Source organism: Vombatus ursinus, unplaced genomic scaffold (genome assembly GCF_900497805.2).
Source record: "Vombatus ursinus unplaced genomic scaffold, bare-nosed wombat genome assembly UNPS02010769.1, whole genome shotgun sequence".
Classification (NCBI taxonomy): Eukaryota; Metazoa; Chordata; class Mammalia; order Diprotodontia; family Vombatidae; genus Vombatus; species Vombatus ursinus.
In genome coordinates, this window is record NW_020950547.1 from 2,792,443 (window position 1) to 2,808,532 (window position 16,090).

At 44.3% G+C, this 16,090-nt stretch overlaps 1 protein-coding gene across 9 annotated transcripts; it reads left to right on the forward strand.

The window, feature by feature from the left end:
- The first annotated feature begins 1,259 nt into the window (after positions 1–1,259).
- ARHGAP9 (Rho GTPase activating protein 9) lies at positions 1,260–11,435 on the forward strand. Of its 9 annotated transcripts, none has more exons than XM_027855067.1 (18): positions 1,263–1,741; positions 2,593–2,958; positions 3,360–3,580; positions 4,267–4,488; positions 4,967–5,083; positions 5,406–5,477; positions 6,032–6,093; positions 6,420–6,507; positions 6,823–6,918; positions 7,107–7,205; positions 7,500–7,638; positions 7,833–7,934; positions 8,124–8,222; positions 9,072–9,149; positions 9,325–9,378; positions 9,634–9,768; positions 9,990–10,095; positions 10,560–11,435. In XM_027855067.1, the coding sequence occupies exons 2-18, from the start codon at positions 2,643–2,645 to the stop codon at positions 10,735–10,737; spliced, it is 2,184 nt and encodes a 727-aa protein (XP_027710868.1). In that variant the 5' UTR covers positions 1,263–1,741; positions 2,593–2,642; the 3' UTR covers positions 10,738–11,435. The 9 variants fall into 9 exon arrangements, with proteins under 9 accessions (XP_027710866.1, XP_027710864.1, XP_027710869.1 ...); XM_027855066.1 differs by having other exon boundaries at positions 1,508–1,741; positions 5,373–5,477; XM_027855071.1 differs by having other exon boundaries at positions 1,508–1,741; positions 4,270–4,488; positions 5,373–5,477.
- The last annotated feature ends 4,655 nt before the right edge of the window (positions 11,436–16,090 follow it).

The following is a 16,090-nucleotide window of genomic DNA, read 5'->3' on the forward strand; positions in this document are numbered from 1 at the left end:
AACTTCTTTCATAAATAATAACTTAAAACATTTCAGCTGTGTGAGAGATCACAGCTAAATATATATTTGTCTTTGTAGTATTGTTTACATGATTAATAAATTGTATAGTTAATAACAAATGTTTATTTAAGTCTAGGAGAAAAAGGATTTTGATATACAGAGAAATATGAGTATATGGGAAAATGTTTATGTTTATTATTACAACTCTAAGTCCCCAGCAGATTATGAAGGAACCAGTATCTGATTTATGGAAAGTAAAAGAGGGTGTTCCTCAAAATCCTGCAAAGGAGAAGGGTAGCTTTCCCTCTGGCATGACTAACACTTTTGATATGCTTTAACCCAAAGTCTAGAGTCTACTTTTTATGTTTATTAATTATAATTACATAAATTATGTTTAATAAAATAAAGGTGATGACTTGGAGCTAGTTTATTAATATTATGATGTTAATTAGTTAATGAAATGTTACTCTTTTAGTCATTAATAAGGAAATAGCCAGACATATTCCTGGATTGTCCTATAACTCTGGATAAGGATGAATGAAGAAAATAAATCAAGTAATAGGTAGATAGATAAATTTGAGAAAGGATGAGGAAAAGCTTCCTGTAATTTGTTGGCCCTGAGATAAGCCTTGAAGGAAGCTAGAGATTGATTCTAAGAGGCAGAACCAAGGAGGGAAAGCATTCCTGGTATAGGGGACAGCTTGTACAAAGGCATAATGGACATGGAATATTTGAACAACGAGTAGTCCAGTTTGTCTAGAGATGGTGATGGGGAATGATCAGACTGTCATGTCATTGCAGCAGATCACAAATATGCTTCAGCTTCTTCATCTCATTTGTGAAGAGCGATCTCTAAGGTCCCTTGCAGCTCTGTATTCTATGATCCTGTAAAAGAGGCCCCCAAGTCACAGTTTGTTAGAAGCATGGACAGGATTCCAACTGAAGTCCGAATCCAGTGTGCTTTCTATCACTGCAAGAAATGCAGTTAGAAATTAGGTATAAGGGGCAGCTAGGTGGCGCAGTGGATAGAGCACAGGCCCTGAAGTCAGGAAGACCTGAGTTCAAATCTGACCTCAGACCAAACACTTGACACTTACTAGCTGTGTGACCCCGGGCAAGTCACTTAACCCCAATTGCCTAAAAATTAAAAAAAAAATTAGATATAGTCAGAAGTAGTACCAGACAGAAAGTAACTAAAGCAATTAGTTTAATTTGATTAATTAAAATAATTTAATTAGTTAATAGAACATTAATCTCATACTAGATGGGGGAGAGGAAGAGATCTTAATTGCATTTAGTAAGAAGCTATTTCTCTAGGCTGGAACTGTTTAACCAAACACAAGTTAGGGAGGGGAGATGGAGAAAAATGAGGCACAGAGATGAGGGGCAATGAGAAGGGAAGGAACTGGAAATTAAATGAATATCATACAAATATATTATGCAAATAACCTCTTCTCCTTTGGATCCCAAGCAGATTCCCAAAGGAAACAGAGAGGATTGGGGAGAAAGGTTGCCCCCATTTTATAAGTGGAAATAAGTAAGGGTCAATCATGATTCAGCCAACTGAGGTTGAACCCTGGAGATCAAGCCCAGCCCTCTTGTCACATGTTGGGGGAAGGGAGTGGATTATCTGATGTCACAGCCGGTGGGGACCTTGGTCACCTCCTCACACAACCAGGCTGTGAACCTAAGACGATGTAGAGGAAGCTGAGACAAAAAGGGGGAAAAAGGAGTAGGCCAGGTAAGGAGGGGGAAGAAAAAGTAGACTCTAGACTTCGGGTTAAAGCATATCAAAAGTGTTGGTCATGCCAGAGGGAAAGCTACCCTTCTCCTTTGCAGGATTTTGAGGAACACCCTCTTTTACTTTCCATAAATCAGATACTGGTTCCTTCATAATCTGCTGGGGACTTAGAGTTGTAGAACGACTCCTCAGTGTAAGAAATCATATTCTGAGAGAAGCTGGCATCCCTGTCTCTATGTATTTCTGTAGTTTTAGCCCAGTCTCTCTAGCTTTTTTTTTTTTTTGTCTACTTTTCTGTCTCTAAAAGTCAAAGGCAGCACAGGAAACGGGCAGCCTTAAGTCTGAAATGATAGTGAAAAAAACTTCAGTGTTGTGTGTCTTTAGCTCAGTCGTTTTCTCTTTGTCTTTCAGAGTATCTGCTTTTATCTCTCCCTGTGTCTGACCTCTAGCCTTATCCAGACTTTTTCTCCCTCTCTCCCCAGCCCAGGCTGTGGGAACCGGGATCAGTCACTCTTCAGTACTGGATACAATGGGCCCTGAAAAATATATAAGGGAAGAAATAACAGCTAAGGTTGCTCTATGATTTCCTGTCCCTGTCAGTCAGTCCCTGACCCAGCCCTCTGACCACATCCTCTCTCACCTCTGGCAAAGGCTTCTCTGACATGTACACCGCCCACCTGGTCTTGGGCTTAGGCGTTCCCTTCCAAGAACCTCTCACTAAATCCCATCATCTTTTTGTACTCTAAGAACTAATGTACTGTACTTTGACTCCAGTATTGAGAACATAACATCTCTTCACACTGATTCCCTGACCATCTGTCTTACTGCTCTTGATCTCTGTCTCACTCTAGGTATTTGATGCCACTACCCCTTCAAAGGTGACCACGGGCTTCTAACTGCCATGTTCTCTGGCAAATGGTGGCCAGGGACCAGGGACACCCTTAGGGTGAGGGCCCAAGGCCCATCCCGGGGAGCCCGCCTCTACATCTTATATGGCTTCACCTACATGGGAGCAGATGGCCAGCAGGTGTCTCTAGCTGAAGGTGACCGATTCCTCCTGCTTCGAAAGACCAACCCAGACTGGTGGTTGGTGAGGCCTCTGGGAGCACCTAGGAACACCCGACCCCTTTTTGTTCCTGCTGCATATGTGGCTGAAGAGTCTACATCCACTAGGAGGGCCTCTGACACTACTACTAGCCAATTCCTCTGTGTCCCTAGTAAGTGAAACCCTCCTCTTCTCACCCAACCCTAACACCCCTCAGTAAGTCCCAACGCACAATCCACATCACCCAACTCCCTTGTTTCTTATAATACCCTTAATTATTAGTGAGTGATTCTTACTTAAACTGGCTTTTCATGGGTTTTTAGCAATGCCTTTCTCCAAATGATCCCCATATCTCTAATAAGTAGCTCCAACTTTTCCTGCCAATCTCTCCCTCCCCAGGCCTCTAGCATTTCAAGTCCCTTCTATCCTCATTTCACTTCCCCACCACTTTCCCTCTCTGTCTTCTGTCTTTCTATTGCCTATCCCAAATTAATTGGACCCCCAGAAAAATGAAGCCACCTGAAATTTGGTAGGTTACAAATCTATTTTCCCTCTGCCCTTCTCTGTCACCAGAACCAAATCGGTTTCATTCTTCCCTGGAAGAATTGTCCGTGCCTCAGTCATCCCAGGGTAAATCCCCCAGCCTGTCCTGGCAGCCTCCTCTTCCGCCAAGAATACGAAGAAGTCTTAGTGCAACTGGACTGAATCCCAGCCCACTCCAATCCCTCTCAGATGGATTGACTGGGCATTTACACTCTCAAGAAGACCTGAGAACTACGACCAATACCATCACAGTGAGAAATTCCCCTTTTACCCCAAAATCATTCCAATTAACTCTGAGTCCTCGGCCCGATGGCACCTTTGACTTCTCTGTACACTTCTGAAAAGAACAAATGGCCTGATTTCCTTGCAATGTCCACCCACCCCAAAGCCTCAGGTCATTGGAATACCCCCATCTTTTCTGAGGTCTAAACCTCTCACCTCCCATTACAGGCCCAGTCAATACGAACTTACTCTGTCCTCCTTGGGAACCGAGAATGTCCGCTCTTTAGATCCCGGAGTTAGGGGGCTCAGTTTAAGTCTTCTCTTCTACGAGAACAGGCGGTGTGGGTGGGTGGAGCCCCAAGCTCCTCCCTGCCCCACCCCACCCCCAAGCAGGCAGCATGTTCCCCTTTCCTTCAGCCTTGGGGTTAGAGTTATGTGTTGGGGGGGAAGTTGGCAACAGGAAGCCAGTAGGAGTAAAGTTAAGGGGAGGGGAGCAAGAGGATTAGAAACGGCTAAGGACAAGTCTACCAGGGACACCCCAATCTGGAGCTGGTGGTAAAAATATAGGGAGTAGGGGATTGGAGTTGGAAAACAATCTGAGCGGCCCGGAACAAGGAGGAAAAGGCTATCGGATTGTGGAGAAGAGGAAACAAAATTAAGGAGTTTGGATTAGCATCTTTATATTAACCGTCTCTTTCTCGCGCCCCCTCCCCAGCAGTCGGGACCCTGGTCCCCCATGTCCGAGCCCCCTCTGTACTGTAACCTGGTGGACCTGCGCCGCTGTTCCCAGACACCACCCCCAGGCCCTACTCGGCCCCCACTACAGCGGCTGGACTGCTGGGAACAGCATCTGGACCTCGACTCTGGTCGCTGTTTCTACATCCACTCCCTGACTGGACAGGCGTCCTGGAAGCCTCCCCGAAGAGCTCGTGAAAAGGTGAGACCTTTCATCTATGAAAAAGAAAGGCCTTCCTCTTTGGAGTGTACTGCTACCCTTTCTCTCGCCCGGCACCTCACTCATCTCTGCCCCTCCCCCTTCTAGAGGTGAAACTTCTCTGGGAGGGATTTCCTCATCCCTCCCAATTGTGAGATGAAGAATCTGAGGGTCTGTGGAAGGTCTTTTAAAGCAGAGGGGTTCTTAAAATTTACTGTGTCATTGTCCCCTTCAGCAGTCTGAGGAAACCTATGGACCTCTTCTCAGAATCACGTTTTCGAATGCATAAAATAAAATACACAAAATTACAAGGGAAACAAATTATATTATAAATCTTACAGCAAAAAAGTTATCAATATATTTTAAAAAACCAAGTTCCTGGGGTCCAGGTTAAGGACCCTTTTTTGAAGTGAAGAGATTGGGGAGGCTGTTTTGAAAAGTATTTTAGTTTCGGTTGTTCCCCTTTCCTCCACGCGGCCAGGCCCCCGACTCCATGGAAGGGCATCTGGGGAGAGATGCCCAAGCCCAGCAGGCTGAGGAGAAGGGTGCGGGACTCTACAATCAGGTGTCAGAAACCAAGGAGACGTTCACCGCTCAAGTGAGATATCTTTGACTCCCTCACCTGCACGCCAGGGAAGATCTTTAGTCGTCCCTTTGCTCTGGGAGCCTGCCCCACCCATCAAACTCCCCGATCCCCCTCAAAACAAACACCCCACCTCGGTTGCCCCTGGGTTGATCTTTCCTCTCTACTTCGCGGTTTCCTTTGTTCCCCGCCCTCCCCCTGCTTCTCAGAGGTACTCTTTCCTTCCTGTCTTCCGCCGGACTTCGGAGTGGAGATGGGAAGGCTTGACTTCTCCAACGCCCACGGTTTCCATCTCTTCTCCCAGTCCTCACTCTGCCTCACCGGTTCCTCCTCCCAGACCTCCATTTCGGACAACTCCCGAGGCTCCCTGGCCCTTAGATCCCAGCCTCAGCTCCTGGATGACCCTCACGTGAGTCTCTCTTTCCACCTTAACTGTCCTGTGTTCTCCGGGTCTCTGGGGTCCTGTCCAAATGCTTCTCTAAAACCCCATCTCTACCTCCACTTCCACGGCAGAAAGTGGTTTCTGCCTCCTTGAATATTCATAGAGCACTTTGACCTCTTTCGCAACTTCGAGTGATACTTATCAGTCTATCTACTTTTCATCCTCAGCTACTCCTTCTCCCTCTTAGTAGAAAATAAGCTAGGACTATTGTGCTATCTACTGGTCTCCACATTTCTCTCTTTCTCTCTCTGTCGCTCTCTCTCACACACACACACACACACACACACACACACACACACACACACACACACACACCTTCCAAGCATAATAAATGTTTGCTTACTTGAATTCAGACCAACCCTACCCTTCTTCCAAAATATCCACTCAGACTTCTGGAGATGGTTCCTGAGCTTCAGGAATGTCTAAGTAAATAAACTGAAGCTCCTCTGGGATAACTCCCGAGCCCCTGGAACACACCTCCGTGGGGTCTAATGATAACTTTTCTATCTTTCCCCACACAGGAGGTGGAAAAGTCTGGCATGCTCAACAAGACAAAGATTGCTGAGGGAGGCCGGAAGCTCAGGTGGGGATTGGGGAGCTGGTCATGGGGGATGGGAACTGAAAAATGAGGGCAGATCTGAGACCCTCTTTTGGGTCCCACACCCTGATGGCAGTCTGGTGAAGCCTATCGACCCTTTCTCACAATCATGTTTTTAAATGCTTAAAATTAAATATATAGGATCACGAAAGGACCCGAAGGCTAGTGAAAATATAGATAGAATGTTTTTCACATTCAAGTCCATGGACTCCCAAAATCTATCCATAAGAATACCCTGATCTAGGAGGTAGGGTGTTGATAGGGAGAGTTATCTCCCTGGGGTGTGATGATTTTCCCAATGCTCCCTATAGGAAGAACTGGGGTTCATCCTGGGTGGTGTTGGCAGGAAATAGCTTGGTGTTCTACAAAGTTCCTCCAACTTCAGTTCCTGCTGTATGGGTAAGAGTTCTGCGCTGGGAAAAGGGGTATTGGAGTAGAGGGTCTGCATAATGAGGAAGAGAGGAGAGGAATGGCAAGTGGGAAACACATTTTCTCCCCCATTTACCTACTGGATTGGAAAACTGAGAGGTGGTGGTGGTAGTGGTGAAAATAGTAAGGAGGTCAGGGAACAAGTATAAAGTGAGTTGGGAGGACCTTACCACCATTTCACCTTTCCTACTCTCTTGGGTAGGGGGTTGACACCCAAGAGTTAGGGGCCATGAGAGGGAGGTAGTAATGGTCTCAATTTTCTCTCCTGACCCTACCCTCATGCAGGGTCCAGCTGGCAGTCGACCAGAGAGCAGTGTGGACTTAAGAGGGGCAGCTCTAGCTCATGGTAGACATCTGTCCAGCCGCCAGAATGTCTTGCATGTGAGTGACTGTCCATCCTACTCTCTTCCCAGGCAACATACATTACTGTCCTGGTCTTCTGCCTGATGTCTCTCTACCCAGCATCTCTCCACTTCCAGAAGCCAGACTCCACATATTTCCCAAATATCTGCCTTCCCCCAAATCTTATCCTCCCACCACTAAACCTTTCCCCTGGGCCTGACCTTCAGGTGCGTACTGTTCCTGGACATGAGTTCCTGCTGCAGTCTGATGATGAGACAGAGTTCCGAGCCTGGCACCGGGCACTTCGGGAGGTCATCGACCGCCTGGTCAGGGGGCCAAGAGCCCAGGGTGTAGGGTCTGGGAGGGAAATCCAGGGATAAGGTTGGGCAGAGGGGTTTGGTCCAACAAACAAGATTTGAGGAGTGGGGTCTGGGGGAAAGTATGAGACTAACATTGGAGCTAAGGGTTAAATTTGAATATGCAAAGATTCCAGAATCCAAACAAATCTCCGAACCAGAGTTGGGGACAACAGTCTCTCCCTAGCTCATCACTCCATCTCCCCAAGCAGTAGTGTCTAGACCCCCCTCTCCATCCCAATACCAAGCTCTGTCTGATTCCAGGAGCGTGAGAATCCTCTGGAACTGCGACTATCTGGGTCTGGGCCAGGGGAGCTTGAGGAGCTGAGCCAGGGTGAAGAAGATGAAGAGCTAGAGCCAAAGCCCCTGCTAGGACGTCGAGGAAGAAGCTATAGGATCTCTCGTAAGAAACTGGATTTAGTGGGACAGCCTGAGCCAGGAGGCAGAGCAAGGCCAGATGTCAGGGAACGAGTTGGGCCAGAACCACTGTGACTAGTCCTCAGTTGGGGATGTGTCCCAGGATGCTTAAGGAGGTCTGGGGCCTTTCTCAGTTCCCCCTCCCAGTTTTCCACCCCAACCCTAAACTTACTTCCTTAGATCGGAGCCCTGAAGATCAGAATCGAGTGAGGAACAAGCTGAAAAGGCTGATAGCAAAGAGACCTCCATTGCAGAGTCTGCAGGAGCGGGGACTGCTCCGAGGTATGAGTGGGAGAAAAGGGATAATGGGCCTGAGTTTCAGCGGGTAAAGGCTTTTCCAAGATCGAGGTGATTTGGAGGGGGCTACCCACTTCAAGTTGGGGGAGGTGGGGTAAGGAAGAGAGGAAATTTATGTTTAAGATAAACTCCCCAGGCTAATAGGAATCTCTTCTTTTCTCCTGCCCCTCCCAGATCAGGTGTTCGGCTGCCACTTGGAGTCTCTGTGCAAGAGAGAAGGGAGTACTGTGCCAAATTTTTTCAGGCTCTGCATAGATACTGTGGACAAGAGAGGTGACTTTCCCATAGAGTCCCAGCCTCCCACTCTGTCCTCCACCCCACGACACACATAAACTTCCTTTAACTCCAAACTCTTCCCCAAATCCTTTTTGTAGTCTCTGTTCTACACTGCCTAACTTTCCAACCTTCTGCCTCTCCCGCCCCAGGCCCTCTGTACACATCTCCTCCACACATTTCCTAGACTCCTTTTTACACTTTCCTGATTCCCTCAGATCTTCAGTTCATTCAGCAGATGAGTATTAAGCTTCTGTTGAGCTAAAGAGATTGGATTAGTGCTGAACTCACACACCTTGCTCACAAGATGCATACAATCTTATTGAAGGGGAAAAGGATCATAAATACCTATGAGATGAGTGCTATTGTTAGGTAAGGGTAAGAAGATTTTGAAGAGGGAGAGATTACTTTCACTTAAGTGGAGAAGTGGGGAAAGGCAAATAACACTTTCTGACCAAGGAAAGTGTTGCTTGAGTTGGGCTTTAAGGGAAGAAAGGAAGTTCAACAGAGGGTGATGGAATGGAGTCATCTATTCTAATTATTAGCCATGACCCAAGACAGAAGGCTGAACAAAACGGAGTGTTTTAATTTGACTGGGACTTGGCTATGTGAAGGGAAGTAATGTAAGGTTGGAAAAGGAGGCAGGAGGCAGACTTTAGAAGAATTTAGATGCCAAGATCAGAAATTGGTATTTTAGGGAGGAGAAATTGGAAGTCTTCTGAAGATTTTTGAACATTGGAATCCCATGATTGAAACAGAAGATGCAGGCAGCTGTGTAAAGACTGGATTTGAGATAGGGTAGACTTGTTCCCAGGTTCATTCCTTTGCCTTGTCTTATCCCAACTTTAGGTCTGGATGTGGATGGTATTTACAGAGTCAGTGGGAATTTGGCTATAATCCAGAAACTTCGGTTCCTGGTGGACAGAGGTAGGAGGAACGGAAGTTAAGTATTGGGGCTGGTATATGGGGGATTGGGGTGGGATTGGGGACCCAGCTGGAAAGTTTGAGAGATGGAGAAATATCTCAACACTGACTAGGGGGAATGATTGTTGGTGATCTGGATATTAGCACTGACCTTTCTCTCTCCCACTGTATCTGGCAGAACGAGCGGTCACGTCTGATGGAAGATACCTGTTCCCGGAGCAGCCAGGACAAGGTACTTACATGGAGCTTCCACCCCCACCCAAGTTTTCCACATCTTTTGAGTGTTCCATGTTCTCCCAGCTTCAACCCTGCTCCAGAAAGCATTCTAAACCTGGATGGGTTGTCCCCAACCTCTCAACTCCCTGTGTTAAGCCCCAGGATAGCCTATGCTTGTGTCTTCCTCCTAATTTCTAAGCTATTCATCCCCTCTGTGTCCCCCTACCCATCCTGTGCCCTTCTCTGCACTTCCACATCCTTCCTCCCACAGAGGGCCGCCTGGATCTGGACAGTGCTGAGTGGGATGACATCCATGTCGTGACAGGAGCCTTGAAGCTTTTTCTTCGGGAGCTCCCCCAGCCCCTGGTCCTTCCATCACTGCTGGCACCCCTTCGAGAAGCCCTTGGTAGGGGGTGGGAGTTTAGAAGGACGTTTGATATGAGGGTGAATGGGAGGTAAGAAATAGGGGACTTCAGCTCTTGGGTAGGAGAAGGAGATAAACCATTAGTGTGGGGAAGAAATGCCAGTGGTAGAAGGCTCAGTAAAGTAATTTCCTAAGTCTGCCCCTCTCTAAACATAGGCTCTAGCACCTTCCCCATCCCTTCTTCTATTACCCTCTCTCTCTAGCACTTCCTGAATCAGAGCAGCGCTTATCTCGGGTACAGGAGCTCATAGGCTCAATGCCAAAGCCCAATCAAGACACTCTTCGGTGCCTCCTGGAACATCTATGCAGGTAATAATGGAGGAACACCTGTGTGGGAGGGAAGGGGATAGGGGAAAAATTCCTTGCAAATGGAGAGGTCCAGGTAGAAGCTGACCTAGGGTAAGGACATCTGTACAGGTGAAGCCAAGGATGCATCTGTGTTTGTGGAAAAGGGAAAAATGGCAAATAGAGCTATACATAGGGTCTGATCAGCAGGGAAGGGAAGAGAATAAGAATTTATTAAGTACCTATTATGTACTAAGTGCTTTATAATTTATCTCATTTATTTCATTAGCAAAAGGCATTAGAGGTCAAGGACAAGAGGGAAATGGGGCAAGACAGGAGAGGGAGGACTAGAAACAAGGAAAAGTCAGTTTCCCTTTGTCTTCCCTCCTCTTCCTTCCTTTCTTCCTTTACCTCTCCCACCCCAAAGTGTCTTGTGCTCATGTAATATGATGAATGATACACATTATCCCTCTGACTTTGATCCCTAGGGTGATAGCACATGCAGACAAGAACCGAATGACCCCACACAACTTGGGTATTGTGTTTGGACCAACATTGCTACGACCAGAGCAAGAGACCTCTGACCCAGCTGCCCATGTTGTCTACCCTGGTCAGCTGGTTCAGCTGCTACTAAATGACTTCACCAATCTCTTTCCTAATCCGTGAATCCTGGTCTCTGCCCGACACAAGGTTGTTGATATGATCTCCACTCTGAAAATGGAGGGCAGGAGGGATAGGCCCTCTATATGTTAGGCATATACATTTGAGTAGGACTTCCATCTATTAGCCCTAACATTTGGGTAAAACCCCCATTTGTCAGACACATTTTAGGAAGAATGTCTGTTTCAATGGATGAGTTCCATTTTAAGAATTTCCCTATTAGGGGAACCTGTGATTTTGTTTTAAGTGCGGAAGGAGGTTCTTTGTTGGGGGAGTCTATTTGGGACATTTTACCCTTTAAATTCTGTACCACCTAATTTTATCTTCATGTATTGGGAAGGGGTTATCAGGGTCACTTTTAATAAGGAAGGACTCACATAGACCCCAGATCCATCCTGGGGGTGACCTGACCCTTCAGAAAGGGGATCATATTTATCTCATCACTCTGTCTCATTGTGCCCCCATTAAGAACTAGAACTCTGGGGAAATCTATTAAACAAAACTTAGATATGGTTCCTATTTACAGTCTCCCCCATAGGTAAGAGAGTCCCTTCAAGAAAAGGTACTTAATTAACAAAATCAGGTATAAGACAGCTATTTGCTTTCACTCGTGTAGCTATTAAAGCTAATGTTACATTTAAAATACAAAAGACTAATCCATGTATTAACAAATACTTAACAAATAAAACAATAATATATCACAACTGTTACAGAATCCCCAAGAAGTAAAGGCATTTTATGGGACTATTGCCGCTGAACAAATATTTCACATTCAACTTGGATCTGTACTATCCAAGCAATTGAAAAGGTTCAGATCTTCTGGTGCATTATACAGAGTTTCAGAATGAATCCTGTGATCATCTTTTTTTTCCTGGAGAAGCAGTGTAGTTAATGGAGACACCTTGTGTTGGGCAGCCATCACCAACTCAAAAGCTCAGGAACTTCCAAACTTGTAAGTAGCCACCAAGGTTGGAAAGGATCCATCTCAGGATCTATGGTTGTGGGTAGTAGACCTGTGCTCAGGGAAGAGAAAACAGTAGAGACAACCAGGGATTTAAAGTTTAGTCTCAGGTTCACATAGAAAGCACATGTTCTTGCTGCCATGTACTCATAGCCACCATTGCCACTGTAGGGTGAAGATGGGTGAAAAATCTCTTTCCCTTTTCACTGAAGGTCCAAAGTAGAGCTGACAAAGTCCCAAAGCAATACTCTCAAAAGAGTGGGCATAGCCTTTCTACCACCTGCTGAGGGGAAGCTTCCTCCTGACTCAGCTGCCAATCATCTCCAACAGCACTCTTTTCAGAGAAGCTAAGGGACCAGTTAGGAGTTTCTGGGTTGGCCATGCCCTTTAGTAAGGGAGAGGGGCTTGAGAATATGCTCCACAAAAAAGGGCTGGAGAAGTCACTTAGTCCAGAAAATTTGTGGGCTTCCCTGCGTATCTCCCTTACATTCATTTCCATGATTCTGGATTGAAAGGCTAGAGCAGGGCCCTAGATGGTGGAGTAGAAGCAACAACCCAGCCAAACTTTCTCAACATTCCCCTCCAAACAACTTTGAAATCGTACCTCAAATCAAATTCTGGAGCAACAGAGCCAACAAAAGGTCAGGGAGAGGCAATTTTTTTCTAGCCTAAGAGGAGTTCGACAGGAAAGGTCTATTACACTGGGGTAGGGACCAACCTGGAGCACGCTCAGCAGCAGCACCAGCAACAGCAGTGGACCTTGGAGCCTGTTAACAGCAGCAACAGGAGCAGCTTTGGGAGCTCTCAGCGCAGAGATGGTAAGAGGGCCAGAAAACTGGTCAGAAAGAGATTACAGAGGACCCTTTTCCTGACACTGGGTGAAACTGGCACTGACTAGCACCTCTGTTGACCATCTGCAGTGCTGGGTCACAGTTTCAGGGTGGAGAAGTGCACTTGTGATGGTCACAAGGGAGAAGGGGCCCTGGTTACAGTTCCAAGGCAGAGAGGAGCATTAGGGCTTATGGCCACAGGAGAGCAGAGGACCTACTCAGTTTCAGGACCAAGAGGAGTGCTAGCCGTTGTGGCTGCAGATGAGCAGGGGCTGTTCCTGGGGAAAAATCAGGGCTCAGACTAGGAAAGCAGTGACCACATCTCTCCCCAGATCATACCACTTTGGAACCACCAAAAACTTGTATACCATCCCCCCCCAAAGAGCTAGTCTGAAAACAGCAGTACAAAAAGGCCTGAAGCTTGAGACAGTGCTATCCCACCCCAAAGTGAGCAGAGCCCAACTTTAACATAAAATTCAAAGTCAAGAAATAGGCTGGGAAAATGAGAAACAATGAAAAAAGAAGCTGACCATAAAAAGCTACTATGGTGATAGAGAAGACCAAAACACAAACTTAGAAGACAACAATAAGAAAACAGTTACAACCAAAGCCTCAAAGAAAAATGCTAATTAGACCAAAGCCAATAAGAATTTCTGGAAGAGGTAAAGACATGAGTGGTAGAAGAAAAAATTGGGGGAAGGAAAATTAGAGTGATGCAAGAAAATTATGAAAAGAGAATTAACAGCTTGGTAAAAAAAGAATAACACCTTAAAAAACAGAATTGGCCTAATGGTAAAGGAGGCATAAAAATTCACAGAAGAGAAGAATTCCTTAAAAACAAAATAAGAGAAATGGGAAAATAGGTACAAAAATTCACTAAAAAAAAAGAACTCCTTAAAAAAGGAGAATTGGCCAAACTGGAAAAGAAGTACAAAAGCTCAATGAAGAAAATAATTCCTTAAAAATTAGAATTGGGCAAGTGGAAGCTAATGACTCCATGACACATCAAAAAAAATGAAAAAATAGAAGAAAATGTGGAAATAACCCAATGAAAAAAACAACTGATCTGGAAAATAGATCAAGGAGGGATAATTTAAGAATTATTGGGTTGCCTGAAAGCCATGATTAAAAAAAAAAAGGAGCCTAGACATGATATTTCAATAAATTATCAAGGAAAACTGCCCTGATATTCTAGAACCAGAAAGCAAAATAAAAATTGAAAGAATTCACCAATCACCTCCTGAAAGAGATCTCCAAACGAAACTCCCAGGAATATGACAGCCAAATTCCAGGGCTCCCAGGTCAAGGAGAAAATATTGCAAGCAAGCCGAAAGAAACCATTTAAATATTGTGGAGACAGTCAGGATCGCACAAGATTTGGCATTTTCCATGTTAAAGGAGCAGAAGGCTTGGAATATGATACTCTGGAAGGCAAAAGATCTAGGATTACAACCAAAACTAACATACCCAGCAAAACTGAGTATAATCCTTCAGGGGAAAAATGGGTATTTGATGAAATAGAAAACTTCCAAGAATTCCTCACGAAAGGAACAGAACTAAATAGAAAACTTGGCATTCAAACATGCTTAAGAAAATCATTAAAAGGTAAACATGAAAGATTAATCATAAGAGACTCAATAAAGCTAAATTGTTTTATTACTATGTGGAAAAATGACTCCTGTAACTCCTAAGAACTTTATCATTTTAAGGTAGTTAGAAGGGTTCTATATAGACAGAAGGCACAGGTGTGAGTCAATTGTGTTGGGATGACCAAAAAAAAAAAATGAAGGGGTAAGAAAAAGGAAAAGGGATGCACTGGGAGAAGGGGGAAGGGAGAGGTAGAATGGGGAAAATTATCTCACAAAAAAGAGGTACACAAGGGAGAGCTTTTATAGTGAAGGGGAAAATGGAAGTGGCCGGCAATGCTTGAACTTCACTTTCATTGAAATGAGTTCAAAGAGGGAAGCATATATATACATGCATTGTTAGGTATAGAAATCTATCTTACCCAACAGGGAAATAGGAAGGGAAGGGGATAAAAGAAAGGGGGGGAATGGTAAAGGGAAGATGGATTAAGGGAGGCAGTGGTCAGAAGCAAAACACTTTTGAAGAGAGGTTAAAAAGAGAGAGAGAAAAGGATAAACAGAAGAAAAAGGGTAGAGGGAAATGTACAGTAATTGTAACTGTGAATGTGAATGGAACAAGCTCATGTAGCAGAGAGCAGAATGGGTTAGAATTCATCAATATATTGTTTACAAGAGACACACTTAAAACAGAAAGACACACACACAGAGTTAAAATAAGGGGCTGGAGCAGAATCTATTATACTTCAGCTGAAGTAAAAAAGGCAAGAGTAACAATCACGATCCAAGACAAAGCAAAAACAAAAATAGAACTAATTATAAGAGATAATCAGGAAAACTACATTTTACTAAAAGGTACTATAGACAATGAATAATATCAAAAATTTTTACAGCTAATTTCTCTGATAAAGACCTCATTTCTCAACTATATAGAGAACTTGGTCAAATTTATAAAAATAAGAGCCATTCCCCAATTGATAAATGGTCAAAGGATATGAACATCTATTTTCCAGAAGAAGAAATCAAAGCTATCTATGGTCATATGAAAAAATGTTCTAAATCACTATGATTAGAGAAAGGCACACTAAAACAACTCTGAGGTACAACCTTATACCTACCAGAAATAACAAATTAGGTACACTAATAAACTATTGGTGGAACTGAGAACTGGTCCAACCATTATGGAGAACAATTTGGAATTGTGGCCAAAGGGCTACAAAATTGTGCATACTCTTTAACCCAGCAATACCACTACTAGGTCTGTACCCCAAAGAGATCAAAGAAAAAGGAAAAGGACCAATGTGTACAATGTTATACCAGCTCTTTTTGTGGTGGCAAAGAATTGGAAACTGAGGGGGTATCCATCAATTGGGGAATGGCTGAGCAAATTGTGATATATGATTGTGATGTACTATTGTGCTATAAGAAATGACAAGGGGGATGGTCTCAGAAAAACATAGCTAGACTTTTATGAACTGATGCAAAGTGAAATGAACAGAACCAGGAGATCATTGTACACAGTAACAGCAGTATTGTAATGATGGTTAACTGTGAAAGACTCAGACACTCTGATCAATACAATGATACAAGATAATTCCAAAGAACTTGAAATGAAAAATGCTATCCACTTCCACAAAAAAAAACCTGAATAAACTCTGAGTGCAAATCAAAGTGTAATTTTTTCACTTTGGGGTTTTTTTTTTGTTTTTTTTTGTTTTATTTTTTGGGATATGCCTATTATGAATGTTTTGCATGATTTCACACATATAATTGATATCATATTGTTTGCCTTCTCAGTGGGTGGGGGGAGAGACAGGAGAGAGGGGGAGAATTTGGAGCTCAAAATTTAAAAGAAATGTGAAAAATAAATAATTCATTTTTTAAAAGGAAAAGAAAAAGGCTGTAACAAGGGAGATGCCTCACTCTCCCCATCTCTTGTCTCCCATAGGTATCACTTTGTCACTCCCCTACTCAATGGTTCCTAC

What these genes read in the sequence shown, in the direction of transcription:
- ARHGAP9 (XM_027855063.1), top strand. Translation starts at nt 2,643, where the DNA reads ATGTTCTCTGGCAAATGGTGGCCAGGGACCAGGGACACCCTTAGGGTG. An exon ending in AGGAGACGTTCACCGCTCAA is followed by an intron (nt 5,084 to 5,372) that starts GTGAGATATCTT and finishes CTCTTCTCCCAG; the next exon opens with TCCTCACTCTGCCTCACCGG. An exon ending in AGATACTGTGGACAAGAGAG is followed by an intron (nt 8,223 to 9,071) that starts GTGACTTTCCCA and finishes TCCCAACTTTAG; the next exon opens with GTCTGGATGTGGATGGTATT.